The 27,952-nt window shown below is 46.7% G+C and overlaps 1 protein-coding gene across 1 annotated transcript in view; it reads left to right on the forward strand.

Annotated features, from left to right (window-relative positions):
* The window catches only part of AGBL1 (ATP/GTP binding protein like 1), a gene marked incomplete at its 3' end in the record, with an annotated part of 181,941 nt that overhangs the window by 113,815 nt on the left and 40,174 nt on the right, over positions 1-27,952 (forward strand). The window contains exons 6-7 of the mRNA XM_032842369.1: positions 6,027-6,064; positions 26,526-26,734. Of these exons, the coding sequence (XP_032698260.1) occupies positions 6,027-6,064; positions 26,526-26,734 (247 nt within the window). The remainder of the gene's footprint in view (positions 1-6,026; positions 6,065-26,525; positions 26,735-27,952) is intronic.

Raw genomic sequence — 27,952 nt, forward strand, 5'->3', positions numbered from 1 at the left:
GTGGTGAGCGTTTTTATCATGAAACTGTGATGGGTTTCATCAAATGCCTTTCCTGTGTTGGTTGAGACAGTAATGTGGTTTTTATCCCATATTCTGTTATTATGGCGGATGATTACATTGGTTGATTTTCAGGTGTTAAACCAATCTTGCGTTCCTGGGATAAATGCCCCTTCACCATGGTATGTAACACTTCTTGTTTGTTGCTGTATTTGGTTTGCTTCTTGTAGCTTTCTACTGGTTTCTCTTCTAGTCTGTTTCTGGCTTCTACTCTTGCTTCCCTGGAGTCCTTTTTCATTTACTTTTTGAAAAATAGAGTAGCCAGAGAAACCCTAAAACATGTTAGCTCATTTGCTCAAAATCCTATAGGGAATGCTCTGCTTGCAAAGAAGTGAAAGCCTTTGCCATGCTTTCCAAGTGCTGTGTGAATGGTCCCCATTACTCCCCTCAGCTAACGCTCCCCTCCCTCACCCTCTTTGGCTCAGGAAGTCCCGTGCAGCTTGCTTTTCCTCGAACAAATCAGCCTGTTGTCATTCAGAGGGTCTGTATAGGCTGCTTCTGATATTTGTATGACAACTTTGTTTCCTCCTTCACATCTCTGTTCAGAGACGTTACCTTCACTAGGAGGCCCCTTTTAGACAATCTCTTAGATCTTAACCCATCCTGGTATATCTGATGTCTTTACCCTGTTTTTACTTTTTCTGTTTTTCCCTTAGCATTTATCACATTTTAGAATACAACTTTAATGTACTATTCAAAAATATATGGTCTATTAACTACTTTTTTTTTTCACGCTGACTCAACCCTTTCGAGTACAAAAATCTTTGCTTTATCCATTTATCTCAGCACATAGCGTAGGTGCTCAATAAATATTTGTTCGATGAATGAATAGCACATTTAAAGTGCCTGGGCCAGAGCCTAATTTTTGGAGAAAGTTCCATGAATATTTGATGGTGCTCTGTATTCAAATACTATTAAATGGTGGGGGTAGAATAACGCACAATGAAAGTTTCCTGTTTTCTGGAGTTTGCATACTGGAAGAGGAGTCAGACATTAATAGACACACATGAGCCAATAATTACAAATTGAATTGTGCAATGAGAAGAGGGGGAAGAAAGGATAAACACACCAATAAAGGACCTGGGCCTAGACTGGCAGTCAGGGAAGGCTTCCCAGAGGAGGTGACAGCTAAATTAGGATTTGAAGGACGAGGTATGAGATACAGGTGAAGGAAAAGGGAAGGCCTAGAGCATTTTAGGCTGTGGCGTTAGCAAGGAGAGAGGATGAGTGATGGGAACATGTTCCAAAGCTTGGCAAAAGGCTGAAGGGTGGAAGTACAGACCGTATGAGAGGGTGATGTGGGACAAGGCTCGGTGGAGGGATGGCAGCACGCAGCCTTGGTAGATCCTCCTGGACCACGTTTCGGATTTGGGTTTTCATCCAAGAGCAAGATTGGGTGTGGGGTAGCAATGGGAGGGTGCCCTAACCGGGTGTTCTTGAGAAGATCCCCTTAGTTGCAACTTGAAGAACAATTTGGAGGGGGCCTAGAGTGCATAGGGGTGGATTTGTCCTGGGGTTATGGCCAGAGTTAGGGGAGTGATGTCAGGTGATTTTCATTTATTCCCTTTCTTTTTTTTTATAAAGTTTTCTTTTTTTTTTTTTTTTTTTTTTAAAGATTTTATTTATTTATTTGACAGACAGAAATCACAAGTAGACAGAGAGGCAGACAGAGAGAGAGAGGAGGAAGCAGGCTTCCCGCTGAGCAGAGAGCCCGATGCGGGGCTCGATCCCAGGACCCTGAGATCATGACCTGAGCTGAAGGCAGAGGCTTTAACCCACTGAGCCACCCAGGCGCCCCATTTATTCCCTTTCTTTATGCTTAACTGTATTTTCTGATTTTTCTAAAATGATCATGTAGCTCATTTGCATTTCTTATGCAGGAAATTAAACTGTAAATTTCAACCAAGGGCTAATAACTCTAGAAGCTCTAGAAATCACATTTCTCATTGAGGTCCCAGACGCCCATGCACTTGGACTAGGGCAGAAACAACAGAAATCAAAAGGAGTGGACAACTTAAGAGCAGTCTAGACGTCAAAATGGAGGAGTTTGAGCGTGTGCCCAGACTTAGGTGGTGAGGTCAGGTGGCTAAGGAAGATGTAAGCTCAGTTTCTCAAAAAGTAGTATTACGTTCTCTGGGAAGGGGAGGACTGGGGAGGGTCCTGGCTTGGTGTGGAGAATATTAGGATCCTGGTACCTGAATGCTAATGACTGCGAGAAGCTTTGTGTGGTGCATGTAACTGAAGACACCCTCCACCCCATGATCTCATCTCCTGGTATTCTGCTCCCCTGGAGTGCTGGGGGGGCGGTCCTGGGACTTGCTTCTAACCCAAAGAATATGAGAAAAGTGAGGACATGTTTGTGCTGTGATGATGTTGTGTTGTTCAAGACTCTGTCTTGTTGACACACGCACTGTGGTAACTCTCCCTATTGGTGAAGAAAGTTTTCGTGTTGGGGAAGCCCACATTGCAGGTAGCCTCTAGAAGCCGAGAATGGTCTTCAGCCAACAGACAGCAAGACACCAGGGGCCTCAGCACCAATGCTGCAATGAAATGACACTGCCAACCTCCGAGAGGGGGTTGAGGGGGGAAGCAGACCCTTCCCCAGCGGAGCCTTCAGATGGAGACTCAGCCCTGGCCGAGTCCCCATCTGCTTACAGCCCATAAGACTGTAAACAGAGAATTTAGCTAAGCCATGGATTCCTGCCCCATGGAAACTGTAAGATAAATGAGTACTGTTTGAAACTGCTAAGTTTGTGGTAATTTATTAAACAACAATATCGATAAACTCTGTAGGTGGCAATTTCTAGATCAAAGCCATCTGAGTTACAGAATATTTCAGTTCCAAGAGAGGATTTGGTCATTCTGTTTCTCCATGTTTTGGGGGTGGGGACTCGTTTATCTCCAGGGACCTCTCCTGACTGGTAAACTTTTTTGTTTCAAAACAGAACCCCCTCATCCCCTCTTCTCCTACCTCCTTGACTGCATATTCTCTGAGACTTTTAACATAGATGCTTTGGGGGCCAACCCTGTACTGCATTTCTTCACAGATATTGTCTGTTCCCTTGGCTTCAAGGGTCATTGCTACTAGAGTGACTCCTGAATCTTATCCCCAGTACCAGATCTCTTGAGAATTCTGTATTTGTGCTTCTAGCATGATTCTGAGAAGTTCCATGTAGCTCTGTGCCCATCATCCTGAGCTAAGGATGTCCCAGATTGAAATGATTATCTTCTCTCAACACCTCTGTTTCTCTCCTTAGCTGATTAATGTCTTTCTTGTTCTCCTGTTTACGTGGACTAAGCATCTTGGGCCGTCACCAGCTGTTCCCTTTACTTTGCGCTCCACAACTAGCCTGTCCTCAAGTCCTGTGAATTCTTTGCTTATAACCTTCACCTCACTTTTCCATCCTTGCCACCACCCTTTGATAAAAAAAAAAAAAAAAAAAAAGAATCCAGTGGCTTATTACCTATGGACTTACACCTGATCTCTTTAGGATACTGGGTTATGGTCTCAAACCTTATGTCCATCACTGCCCTAATGGCGCCCCACACTGCATTATGTATTGATCCCCAATTAGGAGCTGAGAAGAAGGAAATCTTTTCTTGTTACTCAGGAATCAGCCTCGCCTCTTTGACTACTACGACAGTTACCATGTATTTCCTGCCATATAATGTGACTGTCTGGATTCGTAATTATTTGCTAGGTTGTCATGCTACTAGGTATTCTCTAGAGGGTTTGGATCTGGGAGTCACCTCGAATCTTCTGGTCAGCATCAGAGGGTAACCAAGCCGCACTGATGCTGTCCACTCCACCAGTCACTCTCCGACATTTGTGTGCACGTAACTTACCTGCTGGCATGAAAGTTGTGATTCAGCCCGCCAAGCATGGCACTCGGGAGCCTCCCGCTTCCAGCAGCCAGGCTCCAAGCTTCCCTTCAACCCTTCTTTCTCCATTCTCCCTCCACGCCACCCTTTTGTCTGTTGGCCTTGTCGCCTCACGTTGTCCTGACTGGTCTGCCTGCTGCCCACCCCTCCCCACCTCTCGTGTGTCCCTCATAAAACTATGATCTAACGGATCATTACTTCTGCAGCGAACTCCCCAAAACAAAAGTGCTGTGCAAGTCAGAAACGCAGGGTCACCTCACAGACCGGGCCTGTGATCCGGGATGGGGCTGGGTATTTTCTTTCCATGCTTCCTTCTCTGCTGACCCCCTTGATGTGGCCACTTTACTACCCACCAGACCCTCAGGACTGATTTTCCTCTTGCACCAGCCCAACCCTGGCCTTGTATACTGTGGCTCTTAGATTTGCACACTGCCTTGGGCCTCGCAGTTACTCTTTCCATGTGTTTCTTTTTTAAGATTTTTATTTATTTATTTATTTGAGAGAGAGAGAGAGAAAGAGCACAAGCCAGGGGAAGGGGTAGAGGGAAAGGGAGAAGCAGACTTCCTGCTGAGCAGGGAGCCCAGTGTTGGGCTCGATTCCAAGATCCTGAGCTCATGACCTGAGCCGAAGGCAGACACTTAATCAACTGAGCCATCCAGGGGTCCTTCAGTATGTTTCTTCTTAAATTTCATGGTTGCCAGATCATGTGGGGTTATAAAGAGAGGGGCTGAAGAAGCCGAAAGGTGATTAGAAGAAATCATGATTGGGAAGGATAAATGAAATGGCCCATCGGTGACAACCAGCCTCACCTTCTTGCCAAGTGCTGTGTGGTTGTGCTGCTCTCTCGGAGCTGGGGGTCACCCCTGCCGTGGGTTTGCATTGGGGCTGGTGAGTCCCAGACACTGATACCATAGGATTCTTCTGTCGGTTGTGGGTAGCCCTGATGTCTAACTGCTAGATTTTTATTTCAGTTTAGTTTAGTTTAACTCATTATTTTTATTTTTACTGCCTCTCTGTTGCTCAGTATTAGATAATACATTGCAAAGAGGAGTGTCGTTCATCAAGTGGGCAGAGATCAGGGCAGGGCCAGTGTGGGAGACTCAGGAGAATAACAGGTGTGCAGGGAACAGGGGTGGGAAGTGCGGGTCCTGGATGGGGGGGTCCCACTCTGTCTACATGTCTGTAATCTTGGAAGGGTGATCCAGCCTGGTTGACCTTTCCCCCAGTACTCAGGGTTGGGGGTGCTGGTGGGGAAACAGATCACTCTTTAACAGGCCTTAAGAATGAGTTACTAGAACTGTGCAGAATACTCCTTTTCTTAAAAAAGAAAAAAAAAAAAACCAAACAAGCAATAAACTTTCCCTTCCAGAATCACACCATTGTGTCCTTAACCTTGAAGTTTTCTTCTGTCCAGTGAGTGGGTCTTTGTATGACCTTCTCAGGCTCAGGGTACAAACTGAAAAGTCACGAAGACATGGGCCAAAGGATTTTCATTCTCATCTGTCTCCCATTGCTGCAAAGGTTGTGAAATTCTTCCATGGGATGAAACAGAAAAATCATGACATAACTGCCCCCCTCACCCCCCACGTAAGGAACCAGCACTGCTTTCCAACCTGTGAATGTTTTCCTGTGTGTCCCCAGGGCCACGAGTGTTTGAAGCAGTTCTCACTGCAGCGCTTTCACTCAGCCCACGTCCCAGCCCCTCCCAGCCCACCCTCCAGAGTCGCCAGGGTTCCCAAGTAGAAACCAAGAGACTAACAAGAGCCCTGGCAGGGATGTACAACAGAAATACAAGAAGCGTAGGGTAAGGAAGGTGGCGGAAGGGGGGAGGCAGGATGGGGAGGGGAAGGTATTTTCAGCAGCAGCCGGGACTCCTGAGACCCATTTTCAAGACAGACACTTTGCTTGGAGCAATTTCTGTCTTTGTGCCTCTTTAATGGTCAGTGGTGCAATCAATAGCATGCCTGCTCCGTGGTTAATAATGCGGCTGTTAGGTGGCAGCAATGAGCCTGCTGGCTTTGGGATCCATGGGCTGACAAAAAGACCATCGAACATTGACTTTTTCACTTTTCTTTCTCTTTCCCCAGGGCAGCCGCTGAAGTCCTGGCAGTACTGCTGGAATCCAGTAAGCACCTCTTCTGGAAAGGGGTCATTTCTTTCCCTCCGAGTTCCGTGAGAGATGCTCTCTGTGTCTCCATGGCTCATTTTCAACCTGGAAGGCAATAGAGCCATTCCTGGGTCTTCGGGGGTGACACAGAGAGGGGTTATGGCTGTTCCAAGTGCCAGGCTGCAACGAGAGAGTGAGCATCTGTCTGTAGGGGTGTGCGTGAGTGCAATGCCCTCGAGGCGGCTTGCTCTAAAGGGAGTGTGTTGTCCTCTGCAGGCCCGAGGAACTCTTCAGTTCCTTCTGACAGGAGCACTGTTGGAATAAGGTCCCGTTCTAGCAGGATTGTTCTGTAGAAGAAAAGGTGATGACACTGGGCGTGTGGGAAGCAGGACTCTTGCTTCTGCTTCTGATCCCAGTTCATGACTCTGTATTCTTGGGCAGGTGGGTGTTGGGAATCGTTTGGACAGTGTAGATTCTAATAACAAGTTTATATTAAAAAGTTGGCTCTCTTCTCAGTCACTTGAGTGATTGCAAAAGAATAGCTCTGGGGGTCTGAATAATTTGAAGATTTTTTTTTTTTTTTTTTTTTTTGGCCTGGTAGCCCTGGTCTAATTACATTGAGAGTCAATTTCACGTGTGCAGTATAAGAGAAGGCACCATGCGTTTGGGAGCAAAGAAGTCTTAGTGTAACGTTTTTATTTTTTTTTCCCCTCCTTACCTTTTCATCTATTTTAATTTGGAGCCTTGGAAACCCGTTCCTTCAGTTGTGATATTTGTTTCTCTATAGGGAGCCTGAGGCCTGTGGGTAATAGGTGAACTTTAATAAAACTTATAAATAAATAAATAAAAATAACACCTTCTCCCCCAACCATAGATCTTTGTCAACTCTCAGCACAGAGAAAGAGCGCTGTCATGTAGCACTTCCTTTTGTAGGCTGAAGAAAAAGAAGAAATTAAAGCTTGAATTCATGTGGTCATTTGGAACATGATACAATACACAGGCGTGTTCACAGCTCTGGGGCCTGCAGGTGCAATGGAGGGGTTTCGTACAGCTTGGGGGAGGGCAGAGTGAGAGGTCACAGCCCTTGAGATAGGAGGGAAGAGGAGGTGTTACCTGTGGGTTACGGGCAGGTTAGGAAGGAACCTGCTTCAGGCTGGCATCTTGGTTCTTGTTAGTTATCTGTCCTGCCATTCCTGGTGATGATACCAAGTGTTTGGTGCTGGAAGAGTTCTGGGATTGCAGGAAGGAAGGGAGCTGAGAGGGGCCTAGGGAGCCAGTGCAATCTAGGTGGTGGAGGCCTTCATGTCTCATAGGAACAGAGCCCTGAGACTGGAGAAAAGCTGATTCCATATATATATATATATATATATGTATATACATATATATATACATATACACACACACACACACACACACACACACACACACACACACCTCAGCATACAGTGTCCTGAGACACAATGTACCTACCATGTGTGGAAATCTGAAAGCAGGCACATGCCTGTTATTAACTATTTCCATATGAGGCACCGGGCATGGACTCAAGGAAACCAAAAAGCAGTGACAACATAACAACTAATTCAGGCTTAGAACACGTAGCCAGGTTTCCGGCACACTGGCTGCTCACAGCAAACTGAGCACGCTGTACTAGGGACCAGCTTTAAAAGTTTCTGACTTCTACTTTGCCTTCAGAGCTCAGTCCAGACCTTTCCTCCAAAAAACTTTCTCTGGGGCGCCCAGGAGGCTCAGTCACTTGAGCGACTGACTGTAGACTTCGGCTCAGGTCATGATCTTGGGGTCCTGAGATGGAGCCTTGGGTCAGGGTCTGCGTTCATTGGGGAGTCTGCTTGAGGACTTCTCTCCCTACCCCTCTGCCCCTCCCCTTGCTATCACTGTCTCTCAAATCAATAAATGAATCTTAAAACAACTTTTATAGGCAAAGGCCATCTTTGTAGGTCGCTGAATTATTTGTGTCAGCACAGTGAAAAGCTAGGAAAAAAGGTGTGGACTAAACATTAAAATGAATGAATGATTTCTGAAGGAATATATATGAATGGATAAAATGAATGAATGATACTTACATGTATGAAAATGGCAGTACTCCCCTGTACTACCTGAACCCAACAACCCACACGTAGAACCAATGATCTTAACATTTGTTGTTCTGATGTCTACTTAACTATACTAATAGACTCTTGGGGACCTGACAGCCTGCTGTCCTCCACATATAAAACGGGTTTTATCATCCCATCAGAAGGGTGTATGGCGTTATTTGCTAATTCTGCTTAGTCGTCTGCACAGACTTTCTCTGGATCTTAGGTTCTTTATAATGTGAGAGAATTGGATGAGAGGTTCTCTAACATTCTTTCAATCTCTGAGTACTCTGACATCATATATCTCAGGGTCTCTAAACCTTGACACTCTTGCAGATTGGACTGGTTAATTCTTGGTTGTTGAGGCCTGTCCTATGCACTTGGAATGGTTTAGCGGCATCCCTCACCTTGACTCACCAGATGCCAGTAGCACTCTCAATTAGAAAGAACAAAATTGTCTCCAGACACCGCCAAATGTGCCCTGGGAGGTCAGAATTGCCTCCCATTGAAAATCACAGATGTAGATGGGACCAAACCCGTGAATTGAAGGCGTTTTCAAGGTTTCAGATAATCTCTCCTCAGATACTTTATTGGTATCTCATAGAAATGTTCTTCTTGCATAACTAATCTTGAATTCCCCAGCTTTGGTCTTATTCCTATGGGTTTAAAAGAGGTAAAAAAACTGATGGCAGAAGGTCACTTGTGGAAATGCAGAAATTACTTGGGAAGGAATAGGTTCTAAAGATCTAGAAGATCTTAGAACAAGGAGGGCAAATAGTTTCCATTACACGTGCCAGCTCCCACATGTGGGTGGAAGGATTCTGAGATCATATCTGAGCTCAGCAGGAAAGGTGTTTAAATAGCAAAGTTTCTCATGGATTGGGGAGGAGCAGTGACAGAACACCAGGTAGTCGCCATCTTGGTTTTACCAGCGTAAGCCAAGTGTCGTGTGGCATAGAGGGTCTGGGCAAGGATGGTGCTGCTCCACATTGGCTGGGGCTGCTGTGCGGCAAGGGAATGTCATGGAATTCTCTAGTTGCTTTGTATGGTCTTCATGCACAGTTAAGACCTGACATGGAGTGTCTGTCAGTTTGGATCCCAGGCGAGTTTGTTTTCAGCTGGACCTAATTTCAGGAAGTCAGTTTCTGCCTAAAATTCAAACCCTTACCATCTGGCAATGGATATCTGGGAATGTTTCTGTGACCCTTTAGTTTTTTTTTTTTTTTTTTAAAGATTTTATTTATTTATTTGACAGACAGAGATCACAAGTAGGCAGAGAGGCAGGCAGAGAGAGAGAGGAAGGGAAGCAGGCTCCCCGCTGAGCAGAGAGCCTGATGCGTGGCTCGATCCCAGGACCCTGAGACCATGACCTGAGCCGAAGGCAGAGGCCCAACCCACTGAGCCACCCAGGCGCCCCATGACCCTTTAGTTCTAAATGCATAATCCTTTCAGCTAATGATTAGTCTGGTTTTTGTTTTTGGGTTTTTTTTTTTTTGTTTTTGTTTTTTTGCTTAGTCTGGTCTTAATGCTTGCTTGTTGTGTAAAAGTTGGCCCTGTAATGTATCTCTGTGATTGCTTCACAAAGAAGGCACATTCCTCAGTCAAAATAAAGCCAGAAGGAAGTATCTTTCTACCTTGAGGGCAGTCACTGCTTCTGTGGCAATAAACTTGGGTGGGCTTGGGCATCTGAGGCCAGTAGGGTCCTTTCTATACCTAATGGGTATAGAGAGTGGCTGGAGGCAATGCCCACCAGTATCAGGGAAAGCAGGACCAACTTGGAGTTTGCCCACCTTAGCCACAAAAAGAGAGGGAAGGAGCACCTGGGTTGCATAGGACACTTGTTGAGTAGCCTCAGCTGTCTTCCATCCCATAGCTACTGTACGAGAAGCCAGTGTAGGGTATGTGGGTGGCGAGAAGAGGGAAACAATCCAGAAGACATCTTTTGTCTCTTTCCCTTCCTGAGCGATAGCAGGCAGAATAAGCTTGGGCGTCCCAGACTGCTATTCCAGTTGTCTCCGCAATTTAGGACTCCCAACAATGAAAAGTCATTGCCCATTCAAGGGACCTTTCTGTACGCGCAGGGGCTAGAATGGTCTAATCCAAATCCCACACCGTTCATGGCATCCATTTCCCCACTCTACTCACAGGAGCACAAACCCTACTTCAGTTTCCCTGTGCAGAAAGTGTTACCCTTTGATGCGTTAGCCTACGCAAAAACACTTAGCTTTTCATTACCAAAACTTAATAAAGGCTTTGATTAAGAAATAGTGCTTCTAGTGCAGGCAATTTTTTTTCCTCTAATAAGCCCAAGCAACATATTGTCCTTTGTCTCTCTCCATCTTGTGCATTGCCTCCTGTCTGCCTTTCCCTCTGCCTGTACCCCATATGTTTTCCTTTTTCCCCTCATCCTCTTTTCCTTTTCTCACTGTCTGCTCTACCCCCCCCCCCCCCCGCCTCACCTCTTCCTCTCTCTTTTCTCTCCTTAACACCCCTTCCATGAGCATTAGGTATAAACACAGGGTTGAAAACTTGCGGCCCTTGGAAATGGCACTTGAATGAGCGTGTGGCAGTGGTCTCCCGCTTCCTGATTTGCACTGGCTCCAGCCACGAACCTTTAGGTCATGCCTCAGTGTTAACTTTGCTGCTCAGATTTAAAGGTCACATTCCCACAACAAGGAATCACCTGCTACACCTCCTGGTCCAGGCTCTAAGTCTCAAGAAGAAGAGAATGGTTTTACTTCAGACTACTCCCTAACTTAAGAATTAGCCTCTAGAGGAGTCTGGAAGTTGGCAGAAGTGAGGGCGTGGGGAAGGTGGTAGAAATAGGAAAGTAAGTTAATAAAGGAAGGGGGATGAGGTGGAGGGAGGGAAAGATATGAGGGTGCTAATGGGAGGTTTGGCAGGGAGGTGACACTTGTCACACGTCTTCCTAGTTAATGTTCTGGCCGGCTGGCTCCTGGAACGGGCTGTCCACCTGTTGTGCTGGGAATGTGGGAAGGGAGGGCCTTCCAGTGCCCAGAGCCCTGACCCTGTAGATTACACCCTCATGTTCTCAGTGACCACGTCTGCCAAGGCCTGGCTGTCAGCAGGGCAGTGATGGGAGGGCATGAGGGCCAGACAGTTGCTTTGCTCCAAAATGTCAAAGAATGAGCCATTTTTGAGATGGACCCACCTGAGGATTTTGTAGGACTTATAGGAGCTCCAAGGAGTTCTCAGAATGACGGTCTGTATTGTAGGATGGTTGGCACTGTGATTCCTGTGATCCTGTGATGACACATAAGTAGCAGTGGGTCAGCACAGCCTTTGGGGGACTCACATGTACCGTCTGTGTCCCATGCGGTCTGTCCTCCTGTAATTTCCTCTTCTGTTACTGGGCAAGGGCCATGGGGTCAGACAGAGCTGGAAAAAACCTTTGAGGTTGCTTAGTGCAGTGGTATTCAATTTTTTTTTTTTTTTTTTTTTTTTGTAGAGAGCTCAGAGCCCTGTCTGTCCATTTTCACTGCTTTTCCCCCAAGATGGCCTCACAGACACATTGACAAAAATACAAGGCCCTTGAGAACCCAGGCAAAGATTGATCTTTTTTTTTTAAATTAAAATATACTTGGCATCATAAAACATGGTATAAATGTAATAATGCACGTTGACTTGATACCTTTATGTATTGTAATATAATTGTCATTATAGCAATAATTTGCACCTCTATCCTGTCACATAATTATCAATTCTTTTTAGTGGTTGGAATAATTAAGATAAAATCTTCTAGCAAGTTTGGTGATTATCATACAGTGTTGTCTATATCCCAGAAAACTATTGGCATCATCCACTCCCGCCCGCCCATCTCATTTTCACACAGGGAAACTGAAGAGCAGAGAGAGGGGGTGACCCCACCCCCTGCCCCCAGATCTCTGAGACTTTGAAAGGTTCCTGTCCTGGATGACACTGGCTCCTTCTTCAGATCTCAGCACAAATACCTCTGTCTGGGGTTTTTTCCCGAATACTACACCCCCCACCCCACCTCTGCCCAGCGTTAGATGCCCTGTTAAACCTTTTTATAGAACCTTGTCTTTACTCTCCTAAGAACGAACCATACTGTAATGAATGATTCCTGTATCTTTGCCTATGTGTATGTGTGTATGCATTTTTCCTACCGGGTATAGCTCCATGAGGGTTGGGAGTCCCTACTCTATTCTCCATATTTTGCACTGGGCTGTGCCCAGAGCTGCTGCAAACACATTAATGTTGCTGGAGAAAGGATTCCAGCTTCTTGATTTTTTTTTTTTTCAATATACATTTGTGAAGAGGCCAGCCCATTTCCTGTTCCCGGAAAGAATCAAATTGTGGTGTGATTATAGACTCGATGTCTCTCCTTCCGCCATATCTTTTGGAGAAGCGTGCAGTATATTTCTGTGATGAACCAAAAATCTGCTTCAAATAATATTGATAGATCTTTGCATTTGTCGCACCGGGATGGACTGCTGCAATCGACTTGGTATGAGTGCAGAATAACAAGCTACATCCATCACAGGGCCCGATTGAAATGACAACGCAGATGTCTACAGTTTATTGAGTTCTTAGTGTGTCAACGATTCTATACATTTAGCCTATGAGGCAGGCATTATCATCCCTATTTTACAGTCATAAGGCCTAGGGTTTGGGGAGCTTGTGTAACGCACACTGCGTGTGGGCTGGACCACCATGCCTGTCTTGATGCCTGGGGCCTGAGCCCTGTGCCTTCCAAGAAGAGAATAACAAGGATAGGCTTATTGAGACCAACAGCTGAAAGGCAGCTACATAAATACTTTCTAAGTATCTGAAGGATTTTGGGGGGGGGCGGGAGAATTTGCCATTTAGTTGAGAAAAGAGCAGTGCATGGACCCATCCCATATAAGCATCGGAATGGGACCAGCTAAGAGTGGCCCAACACAGCAGCATGGCTGTGCCAAGGGCCAGAGTCTCTGCTGTGAGGCAGAGCATCAGGGCGAACCTGATGAATGATGGGGTGAGGGAGAGGAAGGGAACTGGGACAGGAAGAATCATAGACTCCCATTATGTCATGCTGCATTCAACTTGGCACATTGTTCCTCCCCTACCTTGGCTCAAAGTTCAGACCTCCCTGCCAAATATTTCTATCGTTTGCACAAGTACATAAAATATTGTTGAGGTTTAAGCTGAAGGGATACTGCCTCTCCCCCGTGCTCCCCTTCACTGCCCCCTTGGTCAGACTCCGCTGGAGCTGGGTGGGCAGACGTGGACTGGCCAGACGGCAGCATGTGTAGTTCCACTTCTTGCCATGTGGTGGTGCTGTTCTTTTAGTTATCTTGGCCGCCGCAGTGGAATATTTATTTTCAGTGAGTAATTTGTTTATCAGGAGGTTATTTTAATCTAATTTTGGCCATATTTGCTATTCCACACTATCTGTACTTCCCAGTGTTAGCAGCTTGCATGTCTTGAAGGAAATTAGCTGAAGATGGTCTCAGAGGCATTTGCTCAGCCATTATTTAAGGGAGCTGGAGGAGGCAGGGTGAGCGGAGCCCTGGGTTGGAAAAGCCGCTGGAATTTGTTGCATCCCCAGTGATGTGAGCATGATTGAGCAGGACTTATGGAGGGCAGGGAGCAGCCCCAGCAGCTTTTTTGAGGGCTGCCTCTGGAGAGCAGCAGCGAATCTTGCTGTTATCTTTCCCCATCTCCCTCACACCCTCACACCCTCCTGACAACCTCTATCTTCCTCGCTTTTGCCGCCAAGGCCAAAGGCACCACTTAAAGGAAATGCCTGTCTGCCTTCCCACGGCCGGCAAGCATCCCTTATCCACTTAATAATCTGCTTCTTTAACTGTTCACTGCCGCCCCTGCAGGACGTAGGAAGCTGGGTGGGGTGTGGAAAGAGAATGGACTGGGATCTGCTGAGAGTTGCCCAACACAGCAGCATGTCAGTGCAAAGGGCCAGAGTACTTTCAAGGAACAGTGATCATGACTATTGATTACAGAGCTCCAGCACTTACTAGGCACCTTCCATGCCCATTTTACATACAAGGGAGGTATAGTGAGAAAGGTTCATGAATTTTCCCAAGGTCCCCAACAAGGTCAGCAGAGAGCTAGGATTTGAATTCAGTTATGACTGTCTCTAAAACAGAAAACCTTGGGGTGCCTGGGTGGCCCGGTCAGTTAAATGTCTGCCTTCAGCTCAGGTCATGATCCCAGGGTCCTGGGATCGAGCCCCGCATCGGGCTCCCATGCTTGTGTTCCTCTCTCGCTGTCTCTCTCTGTGTGTCAAATAAATAAATAGAATCTTTAAAAGAATAAAACAGAAAACCTTTATCTTTCAAAGCTGATCTGTGCCTTCCACATGAAACTGGGGAAACCTAGACTCTGCTTTTTGATGCCCTGTGTGCTCTTAAATTACTTCTTCATCGTTGCACTTGATTTCAGCTCAGCTCTGCAAAAATGGGAGGGCTCCACAAGATGAGTAGTTTGAGAATGACTTAGAAGAAGATCCCTCCCCCCAAAAAAAGAATTGAGGAAATGACACATCTTCAGCAGATAAAATAGAAGCAGAAAGGGGAGGTCCTGACGAATGATGGCCTGTCTCTCCCTTGCTACCCCCTCTTTCCCTGGCTTGCTTTATTTATTTGTTTGTTTATTATTGGAGTGTAGTTGCCAACTCTTCTGTTGGTTTCTGATGTACAACATAGTGATTCCACAATTCTGTACGTCATGCAGTACTCGCCGTGATGAGGGCAGTCACCCTCTGTCACCATCCAACGTCATTACTATATTATTGGTCATATTCCCTATGCTCTACTTTTTATCCCCTTGACTTACTTATTGTATAACTCCCTTCTGTGGCTCTTGATTGCCTCCGAGAAACTTCCGTGGAAGGTCCTCGGAGCTTAAAGGAATCAAGTTTGAAAACTTCTGAAATAATTATTCACAGGACACTCTCAGAGCTCAGTCTGTTGTCTGAGATTGTGGTTTTAAGATGTGTGGACATGCCCTTCAGGGAGTTTGAAGAGTCTGCTCGTTTTTACTATGTGGTGGTCCTAAGGAAGGGCTGATGTGACTCGGAAAGATCCAAAATGTTGTGTTCATTATGGAGCCCTAGTGGAGGAACTTTGAAGGCTCTTGGGATTAAGAGACTTAATTAAACAGCTGAACCCGGTCTCATTAAATGGGAGAGTTTGAGCAGCCGGTGGAGATTATCATGGTTGGTAGTTCGGGCAGGATGGTGAGCCTCCCAAGACAGCCAGGCCATTCACGGTACCAGTATTGCATCCAATGGATGTGCACGTGGTGTTGAATTTTTCCTGCTGGACACAAAAGTGTTGGCTACATAAAATATTGGAACTGGTCCCGGTTCTTACACCATGCGGGATACTGTCTTATAAGAGGTGGTCTTGGACTCAGGCGGTCATGTAAGACTAGTTCTGTATCCAGAACCTTCTCTCTGGCTTGATGATCTGCCTGTAGGTTTGGGCCACGATGTTCCTTTGCCAACAGTGCGAAGGCCTCCTCAGGGAGGCTCAGGGTCACGTATGAAGGGTGTGTATTTGCTAAAAGCTCAAACCTCTTACTGTCTGAGGGGATAAGACCTGGTGGAGAACAGTGTTTGCCCTGTGGTCTCAAAGCTGGCTCTCAGGAGACTGTGGATTCCAGTCTGAGCCTCTCGAGGTGCATTGCTTAGTGACTGTGCTGGACCCATCTCATCCTTAAGGCAGGGAACACGATACCCTCCAAGGAGATCTGGTAAGATTTAAAAAAGGTGCTGGACATGTAGTGGGGGGGAATATAACACTAGACCTTAGTAAATCTCTGTAAAGATCATTTCTCACTTTCCTATCACCACCATTTTGGAAAATCCTGGGAGTTTCAGGAATCGGTCCCATAAAAGCATAAAGCTTGTTGCAATGTAAATTCATCTTACATCTGCCCGAGCATCCGAATGATGCATAGCTGTTTTCAGCCTCTGTTCCCTCTAGAAGCTGTTCATTGAATGCAGCATCATTGAATGAATTGGCCCGTTCAGTTGACCCACATACCCTCATTTCCTTTCCAGTCTAGGGAATCAGGGGTTAACATTCAGGATTGCTGAGCTCTCAGTGTTTCAGATTTTAGAACTTGTATCATCCTGGCGTAATGAATGACTGGCTATGGATCGACAAAGATAGAGTATCGCAGAGATTTAAAGAGACAGACAAAAAGATAAACATTTCCCCACTCTGAAGGGGCACAAGGGCTCCTTCACCACATTCAGGATTGACTGTACAATTATTCATTTATGCCGAGGTGTGAGTCCGGTGCTTCCTACAGGCGTCTGGTATTAGCAGTTTACAAAGCACCTTTTCATGTATGATCCCATTTAATCTTCACGGTCTTGCAAGACAGGTAAATATTTAACTGTAGTATAGCAGTGGTTCTCAACGGGAGTTTTGTCCCAGAGGGGCCATTTAGCGAGGTCTGAAGATGGTTTTGGTGGCCGCATCTGTGGGGTTGGGGCTCTTGGGGCATCTCTGGGAGGCGGAGCCCAGGTATTGCTGAGCCTTCTCCAGTGCACAGAACAGCTCCCCCTCGCCGGGGAAGAATACTGTCCAGCCCCGGAAGGCAGTAGTGCAAGGTTGAGAAACTTCCGTAGGGAAAACATTGGGGCCCAATGGGTTTGACTGACTTGCCCAAGATTTCGTATCTTTTTTTTTTAAATTAATTAAGAAATAAAATTTGGCCTAATCGAAATCCTGTGCAGAAGCACTGCGCAAACACGGATGACAATGAGGCTGCTCTGGTGGCAACGGGAGTTAGAGATCCCTTTTACCCTCTCCCTTAGCCCCTCCCCCAGTCTTAGGGGCACACATCGTGGCAACCACTGCCACCCCCCCCCCCCCCCCCCCGCCCCCCCAGAGACCCCGCCCCCCCCCCGGGGCCCCCCCCGTTTTGGGGTTTCCCCCCCCCTTTTTCTTTTTTTTTTTTTTTTTTTTTTTTTTTTTAATAGGGGGTGATGGCGGCCTCCTTGTGGTGCTTTAGCAAGATGTTGGGCCGTGGAGGCAGCTGGAGGCATAGAGGCCACTGTGGACACAGTCTGGGTGGTAGGAGAGAGGACCAGATTGGATCACGGGGGACCGGAGTCAGGTTGGAACCAGGGAGCACAAGGTTCTGGCGCCCCCTCCTGGCCCGGAGGCGTACTGCAGCATAAGCCTGTCGCAGGCTATGTTTGCAGGGCTTGGCAGGTGCGTTTTCCCCGACAGTCTGTTCCCAGCCAGAAGCAGGGGATGCCGCCGACAGACTGATATCTCTCGTATCAGTCCACGGGGGAAGGCAGTGGGGAAGGCCTCAGCTTTCTCCTAACTGGTGTTAATCCTGGTTTTCTTTGTCAAGTGTCAACGGATAAGTTGACAGTGGAAAGACAGTCAAACCAGGAAGGTTTTCTGCAGGGACCCAGAGGGGACAGTGGCTTGTCTTGGGCCTTACAAGTACTTCTTTCCCTATTGAAGTGTAGACTCAAAACTCTGGATGGACAGGAAAACTGGAAACATTTAGGTTTAGGCAAAGATGGTCATTCCTAAGGGCTTTCTTGCAGAGATGCCATAAACAAGTAACCAAAAGGAGAGTGAGGGAAAATATCAGCGCGATGTACCCCCCTCCACTTTTGCAGAACCTACCATGATGAATGTCCAAGTGGTGGAGGTCAGGCATTCTGATCCCTGCCCTCCTTTGCAGTAATCCCCTATTGTTCTCCCTCAATTTTTTTTACCTGGCTTTAGCTGCAGACTTTATTTGTACTCACCAACTTTGCACTTTTCCACTTGCTGGGGCTCTCAGGATTTCTGGAATTTGCTGCCACCAGAGCTCTGTTTCTTGATTTCTTCCTATCTTTCAGGTTCAGTACTAATATCCTCTCCTCAAAGGGTCTTCCCTGGCCACTCAGTCTGGAGTAGCTGTCCCCTGGTCACTCTACCATTGCCGTTTGAAAATTATTTTTAAGATTTATTGATTTATTTTAGGGAGCGAGAGACAGAGAGAATGAGGAAGAGCGTGCATGTGAGCTGGGGAGGGGCAGAGGGAGAGAGACTCTCAGGTGACTTGCCACTGAGCGTAGAGCCCAACGTGGGGCTCAATCCTGGGGCCCTGAGATTTAAGATCTGAGCCAAAACCAAGAGTCGGATGCTTTACTGACTGAGCCCCCAAGCGCCACATCTACCATTACCGTTTTATTAGCAACATAGCACTTGTCCACTTTCTGAAATTACCTATATTTTCTTTGCACTACTTGGATCTGTGGCTCTCCATCTCTGCCCCTGCCCCCCACCACTCCCTGCCATGGGAAACAAGCCCCTGAATAGCAGAGACATGGTCTATCTCATCCCTTGCTGTAGGACTCCTGTGCCTATAATAGTGCCTGGCCCATGCTGGCACACAGTACTTGCCAAGTGTTTGTTGAACGAATGAATGGTGGTGCCTTGGGTTTTGGGTGAATGAGCCTGGTTTTAGTTGACAGTTTACCGAGTGCCTCACCACCGCAGGATCTGGCTTTCAGGACAAAATGCCTCTGCACGTTTGCTGATGCACAACAAACCTCTCAAGTGATAACCCCTTGCGGAGAACAAATTTCAGATAGTTTTCAAACTAATAATGTTGAAAAATCAATCATAGTTCCTCAAATCTAAGCTGTCGTTGACTGTAAGATGCACCACTTTTTATGTGCCATGGAGTGAAAAAACGCCACCAGTTGTAATTGCAACACCGTTTTTGGTAAGAGGCACTTAATTTTGGAAATGCTAACCTGGGAAAAAAAAAACACAAGCCTCGGAATGGATAAAGCGCAGGATGTGATTGATCCTTCTCGTGGGATGCCAAGTACTGAACCGGAGGAGTTTGGTGTTCTGAGTGTGTCCGCGATGGTGGTGGTGCCCCCTCCTCTAGCATCACAGCCCGACGCCCTTCCTTAGACTTGGTTCCCGCCGAGGACCCGTGGGAGAGGCAGGTGTGGAATCCGAGGATTTCCTCAGAGTGGAGGAATGCCTATGGTTTGGGAATGTCTCTGTGGAGAGGTATTAGAAGGAACTGGTGATTAACGCACAAAAGCAGTAGAAGACTCTAGATTTAAAACTGCTGCGAAGGACATTCTCTAACGCTTTCTATTTCTGGGGCTCATGAAAAGCCTCTTCCTTTTTTTAAAGGCAGTCAACAGGCAAACAAGATTTGCCTGAAACTAAAATTTACTGATAGTCAAGTTCCCTGATACACAGCTCTTCTACAAAGAGGAAAAAAAAATGTATATACCTGTAAGTTAATTCAGTGTCATTATTCTTATTTGGGCTAATGATAATCGAGTAGAACTTCCAGGATCAGTGACATTAAGATTAGTTATGCCTCAGTACACGGATGGCGTCTCCTCCCCTGTGAGCGAGCCACGGCCGCAGCTGTCTGGGGGAGGGGCCAGGAAGAGCTGCCTCAGTCTCTCCTTCCCAGCAGGACCACACTCATGTCCGGTCCTGAATTCCGGGCTGGCCTTGTTGAGTCAAGGGCTGAGTGACAGGAAGACTCCAAACTTCTCCTCCCGTGACCTGAGGAACTATGTGCCACGTCCTGGGACCTTTAAAATCTTGTCAAGTCTCCAATTAAAAATAACTCCCTCCCTAATTTGGGGGCTGGTGGGGGGGACAGAGAAGATGGAGGGGAGGGTTGGGTGGAGGGGCTGAGCCAAGGTGACATCAACAGAAAGCCACTCCCCTCAGACACCTCAGGCTTCAGGTGTTCAAAAGGCTTTATCTCCAGTAACCTTTCAGAAACCTTCCTCAGGAAGTTGGTTATTCTGGTAATAGGTAAAGGGCTGCTTCTGGGTACAAAAAAAAGTGTAAACTGTCATCGCTTCATCATCAAAAGCTTTGGGAGTAACAGTCTGGGATGTAAGCTTTGGAGGCAGATGGGGACTCCCATTGGAATCCGGAGAGGTCATTTGTAAGCTCTAAGGGCTTCGGGAAGTTGTCTGACTTCTCTCAGCCTCTACACCTTCATCTGTAAAAGGAGGAAAATAGTGCTTATCTCAAAGCATTTTCATGAAATAGATGAGATAATCATTTAAAATGATTAGCCCAGTACTGAGCACATAGAAAACATTCAGTAAATAAATACTCTGTAATTGTAACTGGTGTTATTATGGCAAAGTAGGCAGCCTGTTGTTCATATAATATGATTTATAAGTCTTGGTAAAAGCCTGCTTTGTCCAGAAATATCTTCTAAATTGACTCCCTGAAAAGACTACAAAAGTAATGTGTTGCAAAGGCAAGCGTATTAGCTGTCAATACCTCAAGTTTTAATAATGTCTCAAAGGTGGCGTTCTCAGGTGGTTATTACAGAATAGGAGTGCCATGTCCAAAGTGGGTCTCTCAGTGTGGATTCCTGACAGAGATCAGGCAGTGTTTGTGATGGAATTGCTCAGGGTTGAGGGACACAGTGCAGAGAGGGTTTGGAAGCAAACCTTGATGAGTAAATGGGAGTTTGATCAGCCCAGCAGAGTGGTCTTTTGCTCTAAGAAGGGGCTACTATCCTGAAAAGGATAAGCTGAATTGTTAGTAGTTTATATGAATGAGATTTTCCTGAAGTTCCTGAAAGAAGCGGTAAGGCTATTTAATTTCCCTAGGCAAGAATTCCTTGAGATGGTAATGTCAGAGTCCACTGTGTGACTGAAGATGATTTTTGCTCTCAAGAGTGATGGGAACCCGGAATCCTTGTGTTTATTCCTAGTCATCTCTGCCTTATCCAAGGCAAGGGTGGGCTAGTCACCTCTAGAACATTATCAGTTAAGAGGATCTTAGGACACTAACCTGTCTGCTAGATAAGCGTTGGTGTAATGGGACCCAACTGAGGTAACTTTTGCCAGAGAGGGGAACAATAAGAGTCTACAGTATGGGCTTTTCTGCATGCACTCCTGGGATTAAGTGAGGTGTGACCCTCAGGGTGTCTGCATGGGGGTGTCTAAGGACAGATGGGCAGCAAAGTAAAGCTGGTGGGATATTCTGGGGGGAGAAGTCATTACGTAGAGATTGAAGAAACTTGATATATTTTATTTATTTAGGAACTTTCCCTTGGGCAGTTGTCACTGGTCAAAGCTATGTGAAGTTTGATGTCATCCTTATGGGGAAGGGGATTATCATTCACGGAGCACCTGTCCTGTGCCCGGTGTTATGCTATGGATTCATCCCCTATAATAGACTTGGGAGGCTGATGTAATTAATCTTTTTTAAATTTTGCTTTAGTCTTTGCAGATGATGGCAATCTAGTTCAGGCTGGCTAATCAGCTTTAGGAGGGTTACACAGCTAGGAACTGGTAGGACTCAAATTCACAGCAACAGCTCTGTGACTCTGGAGCTCCTATTCTTGATGAGGCTGCCACAAAGAATATGTTCACACCTTTGAGCCTTTGGCACTTTGTTGTCTAACAATAGAGGGGACGTTGGAATAATAAATGGATTTTGCTTCTGTTGTTAATGACAGTCCTAGCAGTCAATAGGATTTGAATGCTGATTATGTGCCCGGCATTGAGCTATCAACGTTATATGTATTATCTCATTTAATGTTCTCAACAGCTCCCGAGGAAGGGATATTATTAGTTTTGTTGTTCAGATAAAGACTTAGTGATAGGACCGAGAACCCATATGTCCCAGGCCACACGGCTAGAAAGTGGTGGAGCTCCCGGCCAGGTATGAGGAGTCCCAGAAGTCCCAGTTGACAGCAGGTCCAGCAAGGCCATGCAGGGTGTGTGTGGGACTACGGGAAGGATGAGTTTAGAGTCTGCACTAACTTGTATGTCTTGTTGGAGAGCCGTTGCTCTTCATTTGTTGGGCTCATTGCTCTGCTGCACATGCCTACTCGGCCTCTGTGAAGCCATCGCTTCACCCTCAACGGGCTGATGAAATCCCCAGATATGGGAAATGAAGAGCAGAGAGGAAATTTCCTTTGGTTTTGCCAAGGGGGAGTGGCAGAGGAGTGGGCCACTGGCAGGTGTTATAATCTGGGCCACAGAGCATTTCTCCACTAGCCCGTTGTGGGGCGGACTATGCCCCAGGAGACATTCCATCTTTGAGTCTTGAAGGTGTCTAGACTTTCCTCTTTAAAAGACAAACATCTTTGTAGAGATGATCCGGATCTCAAATGCCTTTGGGGATAGTAGGCAGGTGATTCACTTTGGAAGGGGCGGGGGTAAGGCTGAAAAAGGTGAGCTGGTTGCTATGGCAACCTGGGGACCATTGGCCCTGCCCACAGGCATTTACAACATGGTGCGACCAACAGTCTACGAACCTGTCAAAAGGTAACATTTTTTTTTACCCCTCCTGATTAGTAGAGTTCATCGTAGAGAACATGGGGAATAAGGACTACAGAAAAGACTAAATCAAATCTAAAAAGTCTAAAGCAAATAGAGTCCTCACTCTCTTCCTGCCCCTTAAGTCCTAGTGCCATCTTGGCAGAGTCCCCTCTAGTTATTTATTATTTTCTTTTTAGCTGAGTGTGAAAATCTGCTGCATCAGTGGGGTCTGCACTAAAGAAAAAGCGAAACAAAACCACATTTGAACCTCAGAGAAGAAATACCTGAGGTGAAAATAAGGCTCTCACTAGGTCAAATTTCAGACTGATAATTAGCTACAAGGAAGACCTCCTTCAGGAGGATACAATCTGGAGAGGCAGCGGCAGGAGGATATGAAAGGATGGATGGGAGGGAAGGTCAAGGCTGTGTCCGTGGATTTGCCAAAGCCGGCCAGAGAGGACCGTCAGCAGGATGGAGAGCGGGCACCGAGGGTAGCCTTGAGAGGAGATGGGAGTGTGGAGTGAGATGTTAAACTCGGCGCCTCTGTCCCTCCGATCCACATCCATCTACTAGTTAAGATAAACCATCCTACTGGGAAATTAAAAAAAAAAAATATGGAGCAGGAATTTCTTTCCAAGAAAACCTTAGCAAGAATCCCTTTATATATAAACAGACTTAAGGGTAGCAGATTGGGTTTTGAAGGGGGCCGGGGGACCTGGACCCCTCTGTGGCTCCAGATCTGCGCTCACCCAAAACCTTTTCTCCTTGCTCTTCGAACACCCTTGGAGAAGTGTCATTTCTCTCTCAAATCGTCTAGAACTCCTGCACGTCGCTGATCTCGGTGACCCTCATTTCCTTCTTTGGCTCTCCTCCACATTTACTCCCCTCAGTTTGCTGAATCTCCTCTTGTAGGGTTTTGGTTGCGTACTGACGTGTGCAAAATTCGGTGAGCCATTCTGAGAGAAAGACTGGGGGACGTGGGGATGGCGGGGAAGGGGGTGTAGCCCTTCTAGATGTTAGTAAACCTGGCTGCTTGCAGAGGATTAACAGGAAATCATGAATAAAATCATTAGGATTTGATAACGGCTTTTTCTCAGAGACAAAGATTTTTTTGTCATTATCCCCCGCCAAAAGAGTGGGGGATGAAGGTCATTAAAGTAACATGTTATTAGTCTTCTACTCTTAAAACAGGTAAAAGACAAACGTTCTTAACCTCTCCCTCGCCTCAGGACCTCTGTGCAGTGTTTTTTTTTGTTTGTTTGTTTTTTTGCCGTTCTGGCGTTTTTCCAGCAGGCAATACTCTAATACCTCCTACTTAATCCCCAATTTTCTTTTAAACATCAGATATTGGATAGGCTGGAACCTCATTTAAGCAGTGAAGGACTCTGGCGCTCTGTGGCTGGAACTAGCCAAGGAGAGAAATATTTTTTTTTTTTTATTAATAATTTTATTTTTTATAAACATATATATATATTTTTTTTTTCCCACCAGGGGTACAGGTCTGTGAATCTCCACGTTTACAAACTTCACAGCACTCACCATAGCACATACCCTACCCAATGTCCATAACCCCCCCCAACCCCCCTCTGCCCAACAACCCTCAGTTTGTTTTGTGAGATTAAGAGTCACTTATGGTTTGTCTCCCTCCCAATCCCAACTTGTTTCATTTACTCTTCTCCTACCCCATTAACCCCTCATGTTGCATCTCCTCTCCCTCATATCAGGGAGATCATATGATAGTTGTCTTTCTCTGACTGACTTATTTCGCTAAGCATGATACCCTCTAGTTCCATCCACGTCGTCGCAAATGGCAAGATTTCATTTCTTTTGATGGCTGCATAGTATTCCATTGTATATATATACCACATCTTCTTTATCCATTCGTCTGTTGATGGACATCTAGGTTCTTTCCATAGTTTGGCTATTGTAGACATTGCTGCTATAAACATTCGGGTGCACGTGCCCCTTCGGATCACTACGTTTGTATCTTTAGGGTAAATACCCAGCAGTGCAATTGCTGGGTCATAGGGTAGTTCTATTTTCAACATTTTGAGGAACCTCCATGCTGTTTTCCAGAGTGGTTGCACCAGCTTGCATTCCCACCAACAGTGTAGGAGGGTTCCCCTCTAGGAGAGAAATATTTTTGATGCAAAAGAATAATTCAGTAAAGGAGGTAATGAAGGAGATTTAAACCTTTCACAAACACATCAGTGGGCAAATAAAGCTCATTGCTCTCAGTTCAGGGTCATGGCTGAATGAAATGTTGTAAAAGTGGGGGGAAAAAAAACACCCAACTGTACAAATGGGTCAAAAATCTCCATGGGGCTCAGCCAAGCCTGACAATTTAGAATTTGACAAACCTGCAGAAAAAAAATTTTTTTTTTCCCTTTAATATGAGAAAACCCCTCTGGAATAAAGCACTGAATTTTTATGTTATTTTTTCCACTTATGTGCACTTACACGGTCTTAGGGAAAAATCTGACTTTGAGCTGAAATTTTGCTTCTCCAATTACAGCTCAGGAGATCTCTTTCATACACATTCTCGGCCAGAGGCCTTATGTTGTCGCATAAGCCGGCGTGAAGGGTTTGGGTAATGGAGAAACGCAGTAGTGAGAGCAGAGCTGTAAGATTTGGGCATTCATGGTGACAGTCCGTCTGTTACAGTCCTGCGATGTGCCTGGCCCACAGGCACAGAGGTGACCAGCCACCTGCTGGAGAGATCCCGGCTCTGACACGTTTGTCCACTGAGCCCGTAGCCCGGCTGAGGAGGTTACGCTGGAAAGGAGCGTGTGTTAAGTGCTGAGAGAGGTCTCTTGGACCATTCTTCCCTCTGTGTGTCCTCAAAGAGCATTTAAAGCAGGTCTTGGGAAAATCAGGGTATCGCGCACTTATCCCACAGGATGTGTGTCTCATGGGAGGTCTCCACCAGGAGCCTTCAGTAAAAAGAAAAACTGCGCTAGTGAAGATGTGACGAGAACCAGGAAAGACCTCTGTTACGTTTCCCCATCAGATGGAGGAAAGCCCCATATCACATCCCCGCCAGGTGGACTTCCAAGCACCGTCCGAACATTGTCAGGGCCCGTTTTCCAGTACCACAAGGAATCTGCCTTCTCGTTGGGTAGCCTCAGCTATGAGGAATTCCTCCTGGGGTGGAGCCAGACCTTGAGTCTCCAGAAGCGGACTTCCACGCTCTCTAGGAAAACATGCAGCACATCTGTGACATGCAACAGCCTTTCAGCCATGGTGTCTCATTCAGTGACTTCTTCCCAAGCGAAGTCTGGCGATTTCCTCAGCCCAGTGACTGTACCCTAAGTCTGCTGAGATTTAGTAAGGAGGAATGGAAATCTGGTAGAAATGTCTCTCTGAGTCTCTCTCTCTCGCTCATTCTTTCATCCTTGCCTCCCAACACTATTATAATTTATTTCTGAACTTTCAAAGGATAAGTTACAGGCATTCATATGCTCCAATTATGAATTTCCTAAACATAAGGATTTTCTTTTCCATAAGCACAGTTTACCAGAACTTAATATATATTGATATAATACTATTAGTTTATTTGTAGACTTTATTCAAATTTTACCGACTGTTTCACTAATGACTTTTGTAGCCAAGGACAAAACTGTTTCCTGGCCCAGGATCTAAATTGCAGTTTTGCATTGTACTTACATGTTATATAAATCCTTTAGCTCCCCCCTCCCCTCCCCTCCCCTCCCCTCCTCTCCTCTCCTCTCTTCTTCCCTCTCTCCTTCCCCTCCCCCCCTTTTTTTCCCTTACCTTGACATCTTTGAAGTGTTATCAGTCAGATGACTGGTAGCATGCCCTCATTTTGGGTTTGCTGATTTTCCTCATGGTTAAATTCCAGCTGTGCATTTTGGCCATGAAGACCATAGAAGTGATGCTGTGTGCTTCTCCATGTGATGCACAAGGTGATGTTCACTTTGATCACTTGAGTAAGGTGGCGTCTGCCCGTTTTCTCCAGTGCAAAGTTATTAGTATCCGTTTACGATGAGTGTCTCACGGGAGGTGCGCCGGACATGCCCAGACGGGTGCGGCGGGAGGAGCCCATGATTTGACATCCCTTTTCCACTGGTTTCAGAGTCCAACAGCCGCAGGGCCGTGAACAGAGGCTACGTCGCCAGCTTGCTCAGGCTGCATCTGGACTGGCACCACCGGGACACCGCCAATGCCCACGTGTGGATCCGCCGGGCGCTGCTGCTCTGCCTCAGGCACATTGCCAACCTCCGGTCTGGCAGGGAGGCCTTCCTGGCAGCCCAGGGCATGGAGATCCTCTTCAGCTCCGCCCAGGTAATTAGCCCTGGGGTCACCTCTGCAGGTGGGTGACACCTGGATGGAACACAGGTGCGAGACACTCAGTACCTCTCTTGCTGCCTGCTGTGGGCAGAGGCTCTGGATTCAGCCCCTCATCCGCTCATTCACTCCCGCACCGGTGGACTCATTCATTCCGTTACGTGTGTATTGGCTGCGCTGTGCAGTGCGGTGTCAGGACAGTTCCCGGCCCTCGAGCTCGACACTTGTGCAACTTTGAGACCCTCTGGGTCTCAGCTTTCTTCTTTGAAACGAGGGAAATACTCAAGCCTGGCTTGCGGCGCGGCCTGATTACGTTAACGTAGAGATGTGTTGGATTTAATGGAGTGCTGGCCGTGACTTGGCTGGTTTAGGAGCGTGAGCGGTTGCTGGAATTACTAGCACTGTGGAATCTGGAGGTGAATGCGACAAGCAAGACCCCGGATCTTGTGGGGTAAACATTCTAGCAGGAGAGCCAGACACTAAGGAGGCAGCAAATTCAACGAGGAGGGTCATTTCGTATTGCTCCCTGATATCAATTAAGTCAGGCCATCCGCGGTGACTCCCCAAGGTGGAGGGAGCACGTGTTCTGCGGGAGGGGCCGAGTCCTCGCTGAGCAGGTGCCACCTAAGCTGAGACCTGAATTATTGGAAAGGCCGGTCCTGCCAGGTTCAAGAGGAACAGCATCCCAGGCAAAGGGGAGCACCTGCGCGGGCTGGGACTGCTCGGTACCCCAGTGGGATATGTAGTCTCTGGTTTCCTGGATTTCAGCCCTTACAACGAAGTCCTTAAATGCACTTGCTTAGGACTAATTTAAACATCACAATGCGAGGCTACATGCTCCCTCTCTATGGAGGAGGAGAAGGCTTCCTGAATATCCCTCATCTGCTCACTCCCCTTCCCTGGGGCTAGGGGCCAGCAGCCCTGCTTGATGCGCATTGAGGCATGGAGCTCCCTGCTGTCTTCCCATTAGCTCCTCTTCTCTGCACCCTCTTCCTTGGTCTCCTCACTCCTCTCGGGACACCCTCCCCTTTTTCTGTACCTGCACACATCCGAGGCAGGGAAGCACTCGAGAGTGCTGTCTTCCAACCGTGGCATCTGCAGACTTTGCTATTAAAACAGCATCCCCCTCTCCCCTGCGTCTGGACAATAACGTCGTCCTGGCCTGCAAACTGGCACCTGCCTTCTCGTCTGCTGTCACCCGTGGGCTTCTTTCCA

Source organism: Lontra canadensis, unplaced genomic scaffold (genome assembly GCF_010015895.1).
Source record: "Lontra canadensis isolate GAN:19392208 unplaced genomic scaffold, GSC_riverotter_1.0 scaffold128, whole genome shotgun sequence".
Lineage (NCBI taxonomy): Eukaryota > Metazoa > Chordata > Mammalia > Carnivora > Mustelidae > Lontra > Lontra canadensis.